Below are 13,787 nucleotides of genomic sequence, written 5' to 3'. Positions count from 1 at the left end.
TAGTGCCTGCATTAATTGGTCCAGGAGGAACCCCAGCTCCCATAATGCTTGTCCCATAGCATCTACAGCCAGGTAAATTCTGAAAAGCCTCAGGGAAGAACGAATAATGGCACGACTGCCGAGAAGGTTTAAGTTTCAGCAGATCATGATGCGAATACCTGTTGCAGCTGAGTCCGCCCCTAGTAGAGCCCATCGCCGCTTCGTCCAGTTCGTCCTTGGCGTGGATGACCAAGCCTACCGAGTTTTATTAGAGGAACACATCTCCCAGTACCGGAATGATAATGCTGGTTCAGCCTCGTTGGTAGGGATGGAGTGGGAGTATATAAAGTTTTGTGAATCGGGAACAGTGCATATCTAGTAGAATGGGGGTTAGCACTCACCTACTTTAAAATATTCACTGCCAGGAAGCAGTGCTGGATGGTATTCTGGGTGGGCTGTAAGGGACTCCGGATAAAAGGGGGTGACTGCTGGCAAGCAGGAGAATCTGTTTGAGCTAGGCGAGCGCCTTCACTGCTTTGATTAGAAGGTGTACGCGGCTAGGGCCCATGCGGATCAAGATAAGTTGGGTAAAATCCTTCCATGGCTTTTGCAGGATGCCTGGGGCAGTCACACTATAGTTCAGCTATGTCGCACCTTGGGGCGAGAAGTCTTCACGCAGGAAGAGATCAAAGAGGTGTACCTGCAACACTATCATGAACTGTACTCCTCAGGGTTGGCCAGTAGTGAGTGAGACATACTGTCTTACATTTCGGCTGCTTCTCCAGTGTCCCTTGAGTCGGCGGGTTTTGGATCGACTGGGTGTGGATATCTCTGAGCAGGAGGTAAGGGGAGTGAGGGGAAAGGTGTCTGGCTTAGATGGGTAACTGAAAAATATTTACGCAGCGTTCGCATCTGATCTCATACCTAGGCTAGTGGTGCTTTTCAATGATTATCAGCAATGTGGTTGGCACCAGCCCTCGCTTCGAAAGGCCACTGTTGTGTCATTCCCAAAGAAGGCTAAGGACCCTCTTCTTCTTGATTCTTACTGCCCCCTGTCCATTCTCAATGTTCATTAAAAAATCTTGAGCAAAATATTGGTGACTCACTTACTTCCTCATATGTGCTCTTTAGTCCATCCTGACCAGATGGGCTTTCTCCTTACGTGTAGCACTATACTGGATATTCGGCAATTGTTTCTGGCATTAGACTGTCGGGGACAACTCCCACCGGAGGCAGTGGTCATCTCAGTGGGTATTAAGCAGGTGGTTGACGCGCTCCACTGGGAGTTCCTATATGCTGCATGTTTTGGTATGGGCCTGGGTTTATCCTTTGTCAGGTGGACAAAGCTTTTCTACACTGACCCCCTCACCAGGATCCGTACTGGTACTTTCACTTCAGAGGCCTTTGCTGCGGAACAAGGCACTTGAGAAGGTAGTCCCCTATCACCTCTACTGTTTGCGTTGGCCATGGAACTATTTGCTCACACGGTTCACTAGGGTCTACATTACCAGGGTCTGAGCATTTTATCCGACTGCACATAACTCTCTCTGTATGCACATGATATGTTATTGTATCTTTGAGGGAAGGATCTCAGGGGCGTTGTCGGAGTTCAAGGTTCACGGACTGGAGGTCAGTTTGGATAAGGTATGTGTTTATCCCTTGAGGAGGATGTCACTGCACGCAGTCCTATCCCCTCGGCACCGGTGCTGCGATGGGAGCGACATAAGGTTCAGAACTTTGGAGTGGCCGTTTACCCCTCCCAGTACTGTTGCACAAGGGCAACTTTAGGCAAGTGCTGGCTGGGCTGCGTCACTCTATTGCCTTCTGGACAACATTACCTTTATGGGTGAGTGGCAAGGTGGCTCTTTCAAGGATGATTATACTGCCATGTTTCCTTTATTTGTTTGCGCCCCTCCTGCATGAGCTGCCCCAAAACTTCTTTAGGGAGCTGCATGGTTTGTTGCTGTCGCTTAATTGGGGCACTTCACGTCGGAGTGTAGCCCTCTGGAAGTTGAGTCTGGCAGCATTGACCTAGATTATTTTACCTGACAGCGCAGCTTCAGTGAGTGGCTCATTGGCGGGTTTCTCTGTGGGAACTGGTGGGTGTGACTCTCCTAAAAAGGATTTACTATTGGGTATTCTACTGAAACCGACACCTGCTTCCATGGTATGGACCTCGAATATCCTTTTGAGGACTGCACATTATGTTTTGGCTTGTGCCTTACAGCGGACCCGGAGGCCGATCTCATACACCTGGGAACTTCCTCTTTTGGCGATTGGCATTGGGGGCACCCAGGAGAGTGGTCGGGACTTGGCGAGCTGCCGGCAGCAGGGATTGATGTCCTAGGTGATCTTTTTGTGGGGGAAATTGTGTCCTTTCTCCGACCTCCAAGAGACCTATGATCTCCTGGTGGGTCATTTCATACTTCATGGCGTCCTAACTCGTAAAATATGGGAGTGGTGGGATGCCAGTGTTGAAGAACCTCCGGAGCATGAATGCTTCACCATCTCTTCCTTCTTGCGGGTCGATTTTTCCTGCAAGGGATACAATCTTGTTAGCATGCCTGCTAATGGATCGTAGGGGCTAGGTGATTCTAGATAGATCCCCTTCTGGCAGCTCCTCATCGGCTTTGGATGCAGAAGCGACGGGTCTGACGCTGGGTGACGCCCCTTAGTGGCCTCCAATTCTTTCTGCCTCAATGTTATGTTTATTTACCCTTGTTGTGGTTGGGGGACCCAGGGAAAGCATCTGGCTGATGTTTTCAATGGGGGAGGTATCGTTCCACAGCTACTGCATTGTGGCAATTCTCTCCAGAGGGCTCAATGCCCTGTCTTTCTTTTGTTGTACATGGTAATACAGTTATGGCCACTAACTGTACCTCTATTATGTTAACAGTATACAGCTGTTCTATCTCAATGTTAAGCCTGCTGGCGATTATGGTATTGTACAACTTGCTTTGCTGTGATGTTTTGAGAAGTTTAATAAAAATACATCTATTTTAAAAGTGATACCAATAAGGGTCAGTCTATGTGCCATATTGGCATTTTTTAAATCTGGTGAGTAAGGGCAAATGTGAAAACACTACAACAAGTGCAACGTTACCTGTTGACTGTTAAAAGCACAGACGTGCCTGGAAAAGTATGTGGGGTGTAAACCAAACCTGCCTGTGAAATGTAATAAACATAGACTGATCCCCTCAAGCAGAGAAAAACACCTTACCTAAAACGAAGCTGGCAGTGGTACTGTAGGTCATTTACCATGCAAGTGTTAGGACTTAGTGCTGTTGCGTTCATCCTACCACCATACCCCAGCAGGGCTGACTCTCATAGGCCTACTGGCAGCTTAAGTAAATGTTTGCCTTGATATATTGCTGAAATGTGAACAGATGCGGATCTCAGGCACCACCATTTCTTTACTTTTTATTTCTTTTTACATTCATATAGCTCACCTGGACTGAAAGGTGTAAGGTGCTTTCACAAACAATGCGTTGAAAACAGTAATTTACAATTGATAAGTAAGGAGGGTTATAAAAACAAGAACACACACACATAAGTAACCAGTACAGTATGAGATGATCTGATATTGTGATCACAACACTAACACTAAGTGGAGTTTAAGTTTGCATTTTGAATGGGAGAGTTCCACAAGAGAATGTTTGTTTTGGGCAGCTGAAGATTTAAAATAAGGCTTTTCCAACAGAAGAGAATTTCGGCTTTTTTATCTTTAGGATATGGTGAGTAGTTGAGTTACATGAACTCACAAGGCCATTTTGAAAGGCCTTATGAGCAAGACAGGAACTGGGAGCCAGTTGATGTCTCAAAGAATGGGCGTGATGTGGTTGTGTTGAGCTGGTCGGATGAGATGAGGCAGAAATTTTAATCTTGAAATTGTGTAATGGGAAATTAGCTGCTTAGCCATTTTAAGTGTATGTGGAATTAAAGGTTTGCCATCCAACATGAAACTAACTATACCTCTATTATGTTACCAGTACACGGCTGTCCTATCTCAATGTTAAGCCTGCTAGCGATTATGGTATTGTACAACTTGCTTTGCTGTGATGTTTTGAGAAGTTTAATAAAAATACATCTATTTTAAAAGTGATACCAATAAGGGTCAGTCTATGTGCCATATTGGCATTTTTTAAATCTGGTGAGTAAGGGCAAATGTGAAAACACTACAAGAAGTGCAACGTTATCTGTTGACTGTTGAAAGCACAGACGTGCCTGGAAAAGTATGTGGGGTGTAAACCAAACCTGCCTGTGAAATGTAATAAACATAGACTGATCCCCTCAAGCAGAGAAAAACACCTTACCTAAAACGAAGCTGGCAGTGGTTCTGTAGGTCATTTACCATGCAAGTGTTAGGACTTTTTGCTGTTGCGTTCATCCTACCACCAAACCCCAGATCCCACTGCAAAAAGCATGTATGCCCATACCCACACAGCCTATTCCTAGGGAGAGAGTTGAGATAAGGAGACTGCAGCAGTAAAGACGAGATCTATGATAACTGTGGCGATTGTGCGGGATGGCAATCCATAGAGAAAGGAACTCCTGGCAACCTCAAAACAATGCAAGGCGCTGAAAGTCGGTGACAAGCAAGTTGTGTCTTTATAAGTAGGACACTCTGGTGAAGCCTCACCCTCTCTCTCACACCCTGGTAGTGCACCAGACACTAATTAGTTATCAGGAAAAGGCCTTTAATAAGGCATGACCAAAGAAGGGCAGTATCTCATCAACCTCTTCAGTAAGAGATTCAACTTTATATTGGCCAGACATGCTCTTTCATTCCTGCCTAGACTGCTTAGGTATTTAGACTTTGCAATGGCCTTGTTCCAGTTCCCGTCCTACTCTACATCCTCCATTAGGAGAGATCTCTTTTGTCTCTGTTGTTACCTCTCCTATTTTGATTCATTCAGTTTCTGATGCAGTTAAGCAATTTGTTTGCGAGGGAGTTCCTTTCTGACTGACTTCAATCACATTTACTTGATTCAGCTTCCTTTAATTCTCCAGAAGGATTTAGCACCATTTCTCTAAAGTTCCTGTTGGAATTTTCAGATTATCAGCAGCAGCACATTGCGGATGAAACAGGTCACATGTGAATAGCATAGATTCACACTGTACCATGAGTACATCTTACCCTTGTCTTTATTCAGCTGACTTGGTGTCCCTGCTATTTGTTTTACCAAACCTGGGAGAGACTTCTAGCTGTCCAGTCTGATTATCTGGCCAACAGTAGTCCCTAAATGGAGTAGTGAGGTGCCTCTCTGGATCCACTTCCGAAGGTACATTTGTCTCCAGCATCCAGAACTGGACAGCATGGATCCAGCACCAATTTACTCTGGTTGCCTCCTATGACCTAGAAGTATGTTTCAGTCGAGTAAAGGAAGGAGAGCTGTGATTTAGTACTGACAAATTGATGTGCATGAAATCCCAAAGAGAAAACATGTATCTGCACAAGTGCTGACACATAATCAATTAACATGCCATCCCCTACATCACAACTGCTAGGAACTGCATGACTTGTAATTCATAGACGAAGAATACTAATACAGAAAAGAAAGTGTATTCAAAAATAAGAAGTTGGTTCCACTTTCTGATGCTTTGTAGCAGAAGGCGAAATACACAGTATCCTAATTATATATTATATGCCATTTTAACGCACATAATGAAACATCTACCAAGCAAATCTGGACAATTCATGTAAATTCATGAACTAATTTGCAAGATAAAACATTGTAAGCAATAATATTAGATATATAGATAAAAACATATAATATAAGACATAATTTTTCAATTGGTGGGTACAGACCAAAGCCACAGTCAAAATCAAGGCAGTACCATGAAAACATGCATTTTATAGCATATGTGGTGGACGGTACCTCTGTCAGTTCCAGTGCTCTGTTGTAACCCATTGACTGCAAAGCCACCCAGAGGTCCGCCGGATCCCCATCATGATCATTAGCTTCCATAAGATTGAGATCCATAAATCCCTGTCTGGTTAGCTCATTCTTCTGAGTTTCAAAATTTTCTATTAAAAAAGTAATATTTATTAGCATTTGGACAATCACATAAAGTCTATGCCACATTAATACTACTTTTATGAATACACCATATTCTAGTCTTCTGATGTTCAACATCTTTTAACCCTACTCTCAAGATTTCAAGATGACAATCTCTACTCAGCGTTACCACCAGGTAAGTAATTGCTGATGCGATGTGCTTGATGAGATGATCACCTTTAGACTTGGAGAGACGACAGGGAAAGGACTGTAGCAAAGACTTCTGCCTGGAGCAGCTCCATTCCTTGAAGGCAGAAGCAGTTGTTGTTAACAATTGGTACCTGCCATAACAAAGGTTAGTGCTGAACCTTGCACGTTTGAATGCTCAGTGTAGTTGTGGCTTTACAAGTAGCATTTGATTCTCATGGATGGGAAAGGTATTTGGACACCAAGTGCTCTAGTATGAGAAGAGTGAACACGTATTGCGCAAAGCCCATGTACAGTATTAGTACAGTACAGTTTGCTGTTCACTGAAACCATGCATATGATTTCAAGAGAGAGGCAATCACATTTCTAATGACACATAATTTAGTTTGTGCATTTTATGCAGTGTGGCACATGTCGCAGCAGAGCATCTTCTATAGAATAAGCAGTTATTTTACAGCTTTGTTTTTCGTAAGCCATTTTATAGGCAGTTTTATGCAGCATGGTCACTACACTTTTTATTGATGGCTAGATTAAGGAGTGTTTGCTTCCCTACCTAGAATTGCAGTGTGGGTTGTTTTTTCGAGAGAGTTATTGATGGTCACTAGACATCATGAGTCTCATGAGCGCGTCCCTTGAAACATACAAATATCACCTGACCTGGTCATCCTGAAAACTCCATAACAAACCAAATGATGTTAGCAAACTCACTATAACAGAAATGAACGTGTAACTTCATTAGTAAGCTTTGGTAAGTTCAATAGTATAACTCTGGATTTCGTTTTGTTAGAGTAATATAAAGTCCAGTAACAAACATCAGAAATGACTGTATCTTCACCCGAATAAGGCGACTGAGCAGCAGGGCTGACTCTCATAGGCCTACTGGCAGCTTAAGTAAATGTATGCCTTGATATATTGCTGAAATGTGGAACAGATGTGAATCTTAGGGAACCCCATTTTTTACTTTTTATTTCTTTTTACATTTATATAGCTCACCTGGACTGAAAGGTGTAAGGTGCTTTCACAAACAATGCGTTGAAAACAGTAATTTACAAGATAAGTAAGGAGGGTTATAAAAACAAGAACACATACACGTAAGCAACCAGTACAGAATGAGATGATCTTATATTGTGATCACAACACTAACACTAAGTGGAGTTTAAGTTTGCATTTTGAATGGGAGAGAGTTCCACAAGAGAATGTTTGTTTTGGGCAGCTGAAGATTTAAAATAAGGCTTTTCCAACAGAAGAGAATTTCGGCGTTTTGATTTTTAGGATATGGTGAGTAGTTGAGTTACATAAACTCACAAGGCCATTTTGAAAGGCCTTATGAGCAAGACAGGAACTGGGAGCCAGGTGATGTCTCAAAGAATGGGCGTGATGTGGTTGTGTTGAGCTGGTCGGATGAGACGAGGTTGAAATCTTTCTCTTGAAATTGTGTAATGGGAAATTAGCTGCTTAGATGTTTTATGTGTATTTGGAATTAGAGGTTTGCATCCAACATAATACTTGAAGAGTGAGAAGAGGAGCAAGTGTTGGATGGTAGCCACCTAGGTTTAGCAAATTTCAGATGGATAAGTCAATTTGTTTTTGTGGGAGTAGCATAAAAGTAGGTCTTCAAAGAGTTGGTATGTCTTTCAAACGAGATACCGACATGAAGAGATGAAGACTTGAAAATATACTGGCTGGCGAGTTATTTGCTTCTTCAATATTTGGCACATGTGTGTGTTGAGTAGACTATTTCTGGATAAGCAAAGCCTTCCCTTACAGATATTTGCACTCGCACTAATCAACTATGGGCAGAGTTCACATATGGCATCCACTTTCAGGCCATCGAAGGGACTCGCTCTTGTGATTTGTTCAGAGACGTTCTAAGGCCTGTCTTACATTCCAGCCCATGTGGATTGGTGAAAACTGCTCTTGACCAGGAACAAGAAATGTAGGCACTCCCCAGGCCAAGATCAAAGGTGAGACTGGTTGCAGCAGACTGAAGGGTGGGAGTGTCGAGTCCCAGAGCATGCAAATTCTCCCACTTTAGACTTGGGTATGCAGCAGGACCTGGGTAGCATGCCGAGCTAGTATTCAATCAATCAATCAATCAATCAGCAGGTTTATAAAGGGTGCTACTCACCCCTGAGGGTCTCAAGGCGCTGGGGGAAGCGGGGGGTCAAGCTCCGGTTCAGTCGAAAAGCCAGGTCTTGAGGTTCCTCCTGGAGTGTGGAGGGTGAGGTAGCATCTGATGTTGAAGGGGAGTTCATTCCAGGCTTTGTCTGTGACGTAGGAGAACGCTATGCAGCCTGATTTTGTTCGGCAGTGCGGGAGGTCTCTGCGAGGGCAAGGTCGGCAGAGCGGAGGTTCCTCTTGGGAACTGTTGAGGTATTTGGGTCCGATGTTGTGGTGGAATTTGTAGTTGTAGAAGAAGTTTGAAGGTTATTCTCTTCTCGACGGGGAGCCAGTGGAAGTTTCGTAGGTGTTGTTTCATGTGTTCATACTGTGGGGTTCCAAGGATGAGTCTGTCTGCGGCATTCTGGATGGTTTGGAGTTTGTGAAGGAGAGTTCTGTTGATTTCAGCGTAGAGGGTGTTGCCGTAGTCCAGTCTGCTGGTTATGAGAGCGTGGATGACATTTTTTCTGTATTCGGGGAGGATACGGAGGCAGTTGAAGCTGGTGGAGGCAATGGAGTTGATCTGGCGGGTCATGGTGAGGGAGGAGTGGTGGATGATGCAGTGGTCTGTCAGGGTTGGCGGGCTCCCAAGGGCGGAGGGCCACCAGGTGTTGTCCCAGGCGGAGGCGGAGGGTCCGTGGATAAGGACCTTGGTGTTCTCCGAGTTGAGCTTCAGGCAGCTGCTTTTCATCCGGCGGGGACGTCCTTCATTCATTCCTGGAAGCAGAGTCTGGCGTCTTCTGGGTTGTTGGTGAAAGAGGATGAGCTGGGTATCGTCGGCGTATGATACTGTGCTGAGCCCGTGCTGTCTGACGATGTAGGCGAGGCGGGCCATGTAGATGTTGCGTGGGGCTGAGTGATGATCCTTGGAGCACTCCTCAGTTGATCTCTGTGGGCTCAGAAAGGGGCGAAAGCGGCCGATTCCGAGCGGAGAGATAAGACGAGACCCGAGGATTATACCCTGAGAAATCGAAACTTGACAAATAATCGGAGATTTTGAAAACAAAATTAATTCTTTGAAGATTTGTAAAACGAACGTATGATACTGTAAATAGCCTTGAAAAAGCCCTGGCGCAAATCGCCACAGGGGGCGAAACACGTGTCGGCTGTTCATGTTTTAAACCCTATTTAATAAAAGTATTTTTTCTACATCACTTGGACTCCTGATTTTGATTACAAGAGCAAGGATTCAGCCTAAGGATATTTACAATTTGATCAAACGCACTCATCACCCCCTTCAAAGAGAAATGGGGTGAGTCTAATCCTCTGGGTTCTGCTGGAGAGAAAGGATTGGATTGAGGAGAGGGCGGTTCCTCTTATCCCAGCGTTGTGGAGTCTGGCAATGAGGGTGTGGCATGAGACGGTGTCGAAGGCTGCAGAGAGGTCTAGTAGGATGAGGGCTGCGGTGTGTCCCTGGTCGAGTAGAATGCAGATGTCATTGTTGGCAGCGAGAAGGGTGGTCTCGGTGCTGTGGTTACTGCGGAAGCTGGATTGAGTGGCGTCTAGGATGGAGTTTTCTTCGATGAAGGGGGACAGCTGGGTGTTTAAGAGTCTCTCGGTGACTTTGGCGGTGAAGGGGAGGAGCGAGATGGGCCAGTAGATTTTCAAAACTATCGAGTCGGGCGTGGTCTTCTTGAGGAGGGGTTTGACCTCTGCCCCCTTCCAGGCGTCTGGGAAGATTCCGGATTCGAAGGAGGAGTTGATTGTACGTCCTAGTTCGGGTGCCATGGTGGCGGCGGCCCTGTGGTAGATGTGCAGTCGGCATGGGTCCGTGGGGGGTCCTGAGTGGGTGTTCTTCATGGTAACAGTGGTCTGTTCGACTGTGGCAGGATTCCTGGTTTTGATGGTAGGTGCTGTGTCGTTAATGGTGGCGAGGGGGGTGGTGTCCGGAGTCTGTTCACTAAAGTTGTTGTAGAGACCCTTGATTTACAAGTGGAAATAGGAGCTGAGCTCGTTGCTTAGTTAAAGGAAAGGTGTGACATCCGTGGCTTCCCTGGGGGGTTTGGTGAGTTGCTGTATAACGTTGAGGAGTTCTTTAGCGTTGGTTGCTTTGGTGTTGATTTTGTTCTTGATGAAAGTCTGCTTGGTGTCTCTTATGCGCTGGTGGTATTCTTTCATGGCACTCCGGTAGATGTTTTGGTCTTCCGTGGTTTTCTGGTTTCGCCAGATTTTCTCGAGGCGTCTGCAGGAACGCCTGCCTTCTTTCAGTTCAGTGGTGAACCAGGCAGCTTTCAGGGGATGTGGCTTGCTCTGGAATCGGAGGGGTGTAAGCTTGTTGGCGCAGCTGGAGATCCAGCAGTGAAGTTCCCTGACTGCGGAGTTGGCATCGGTCGTGACGCTGGGTGGGTCTTGGAGGAGGGTAGTGTTGAGATGCTCCTCTGTGATCTTACTCCAGTTCCTTTGAGGCGGGCGTGGGGGAAATTTGGGTCCGGAGGAGGTGTTGAAGGTGAAGTGTATGCATTGATGGTCAGTCCAGAGGGGCTGCGAGGTGTGGCTGAACTGGATGTTTGTCCCTCCTGCGAAGATAGGGTGGATGGTGTGTCCTGATCTGTGCATGGGGGTGGTGACCAGCTGCTTGAGTCCCAAGTTGGATAGGTTGTCTAGGAGGGTGATGGAGTTGGGGTCGCTGCGGTTGTCGACGTGAAATTTCAGGTCTCCGAGTAGGATGTAGTTCGTGGACGCAATGGCGTGGGGCGCGATGAGTTCGGCGATGATGGTTGCGGCCTGGCCGTGAGGTCTGGGGGGGTCTTTAGGCGAGGGTGCCGCGTAGCGTGGTTCTTGGATTTGTCTGGATGTGGAAGTGGAGGTGTTCTATGTTGGAGTGGGGGTCGCTGGGGTAGGAGGTGGAGAGTCGAAGGGAGATCCTGTGTGCGATGGAGAGTCCTCTTCCTAGGCGGTCTGGGCGGTCCTTTTTCTGGATCTTCTATCCGTAGGGAATGGCAGTGGCGGTGTCCAGACCAGAGGTGGTGTTAGTCAAAGTTTCCGTGAGGAAGGCGACGTCGGGCGAATCTCGATGCAGTGTCTGTGTAGGGAGCGTACGTTGAGGAGGATGCATGTCAGGGCATCCAGTGGGTTTTCGGCGGGGGGGGGGGGGGGGTGGTGATGAAGGATCGTCTGCAGTGTCTGCAGGAGAACTGTCCTTGGGTGGAGTTCGGGGTGGCTCTTCGGCAGTCCTTGTGTCCTCAAGGTTGAGTGCGTGGGGTGGGGTGAGTTGTATCTAGAACCTCCCGGGGGTCCAGTATTGAAAAAGGAAAGCGAGGGTCCGGCATAGGCAGCTACCATAGCCCACTGGGACTGTAGGCTTCTGGAAGAACCACACTTCAAGGTGAAAGATGATCCGGAAAAGACCCTGCCTGCATTCCACACTATGCAGAGCAGTCAGAATCTAAGTCTTCGGCAGCTCACCATTCCCTGAGTTCAGAATGTGGGTGAATGGCGGGGAGATGAGCTATGCTGAGAACCCAGTAGATGGATTAGAATACACATCTGGTATGGAGCTGGTTCTCAGGCTGATACATCTTGGGAGATTCTGCAAGCCTCTATGAGGGTATCTACCCTCTTCTGTTTTCCATCATCTGCAATGTATGCACCAATAGTTTGAAGTTGTTGTTCCACTTTTTTCTTTTTAGCTATCAAGCGCATACAGACCTACTCAGTCTCTACGACCTCGGAGGTTGCTTCTATACAAACCAGAGGTCTGCACTGTTAGTTCTTTCTCTATTATGTCTATTTTATCTACCAGAAATAGAAAAGCTAATGGTGATGCTCTATCCTACTACAGACAGAGACAGTCAGCTTTTTTTAATTGTGAATTGAAAATGTATTTATCATTTCCAGCATTACTCACTGACAATTTATTAATGTGTGGATTTCAGCAAAGAATTTTAGTTACAGTCGCATATTCCTGTTACATTGATGTACTTGTCACATTAATTACTAACTGTTAATTGTTCATATGATCAATGCATGACTATATTTGTTCAGCACTTCAATACACATTCGGGCCTAGTCTGTTCAATTTAAAACTTTAAATAAGTAAAATACACAAAAACAAGGATCACAGAAAACCCGCCTTAAAACACTGCAATGACTCAATGAAGTATGAGCTAATTTCAAAATAATCTGCACCATGCACAAGGTCTTCTATGAAATGGTTCAGATCACCGGTAAATGCTGCCATGTACTACTGACCAACCAAAATATTGATTTAGCCAAGCTCAGATAATTTAACAATTGTCAAATGGAAAAAGGCAAGGGCAGTCTATCCTGCTCCTGGCTAGGCTAGATAATTCTCTCCACCCCTCTTCAAGAGCATAGTTAGGCAAACCACCAGATTCTCAAAAAAGTGGTGAAAAACAATTTGTTCAAATATGTCTTGAACTGCGGAATGAGATTAAAACTCTGAAGAAAAAAAAGAATGTTGGATACGGAACCCAAACTTGTGTTTGGCTTGACTCTCAAAGTATCCGCGAACAAAAACATTTAGGTTGCTTCACTTGACATCACCAACTTAACTCATCCTTCCTGACTTAAATATTCCAATTTGACTCTCAGCATCCTACACTCAACCTCAGATTTTGGTGCTCAACTCTCGACACTAATGCAATAACATCCTTTCAGTTCCAGTGGAAGTATAATCTTCTGGAACAACCCATTAATAATATGCCCAAAGATTTATGTATTTATTACAAAGTACTCTAAAGGTGCTGCAAAACAACCTAATTACTTTACACAGCATAAAACCAAAATAAATGAAATCACTTAAATTAAAAATGTATTTTCTAATAGAGTATGTTGAAACCTAAGTCTAATGGTCACTTACGTAAAATCACTGTCTGTAGAGTTTGTTCTTATTCCTGAAAAGCCTGCATGATGAATTTGGACCATTTAATGAAGTAGTGAATGTCCGTGATATGTACCTCACTACAAAAAGTAAGTTGCTTTTTGTTATAATGGCACTTTTGAAGAGTAAAGGGTTAAAATCCAATTGTAAAAGAGCAATATATATGCTTCAAACATGAAGATATGAAGAGAAAAGAGAAGCTACTCATCTATACCTTAATAGGGCATAAAGGATTCAGGGTGGCAAGTTTCAACAGTGGAGAAAACCAAGTCTACTCCATTTTGTTAGTGAATCACAGCTTGAACAAATGATCCACTGATAATATCAATAAAACCTGGGGCATATAGATCCACATTTTCTTTTACCAGCATGAATGTTTCTGGGTCCTGCTGGTATTTTGAGGGTTTAAACATCTACACTGTTAGTAGGTGTGGTTATCAGCTGGAGACCTGCCTTCTGATCCCTATTGCATTGGGACGATGAGTATTTTTTATTAGACTGGGATTTGAAGGCAGACAATTTGTGAGGCATTAAGCATTTGTTCTCATCACTTCCCAATTTTCAAATGGTCTGAGGCAATTTAGTGACTACCAGGTGAA

The 13,787-nt window shown here is 44.9% G+C and overlaps 1 protein-coding gene across 1 annotated transcript in view; it reads right to left on the bottom strand.

Annotated features, from left to right (window-relative positions):
• Positions 1–13,787, bottom strand: part of EFCAB7 (EF-hand calcium binding domain 7) — a 413,197-nt gene that overhangs the window by 100,304 nt on the left and 299,106 nt on the right. Inside the window, 1 exon segment of the mRNA XM_086953570.1 lies at positions 5,859–6,007. Within this exon segment, the coding sequence (XP_086809696.1) occupies positions 5,859–6,007 (149 nt within the window).

This window comes from Lissotriton vulgaris, chromosome 1_1 (genome assembly GCF_964263255.1).
Source record: "Lissotriton vulgaris chromosome 1_1, aLisVul1.2, whole genome shotgun sequence".
In the NCBI taxonomy this organism is placed as follows: Eukaryota; Metazoa; Chordata; class Amphibia; order Caudata; family Salamandridae; genus Lissotriton; species Lissotriton vulgaris.
This window is presented reverse-complemented; position numbering and strand designations above follow the sequence as displayed.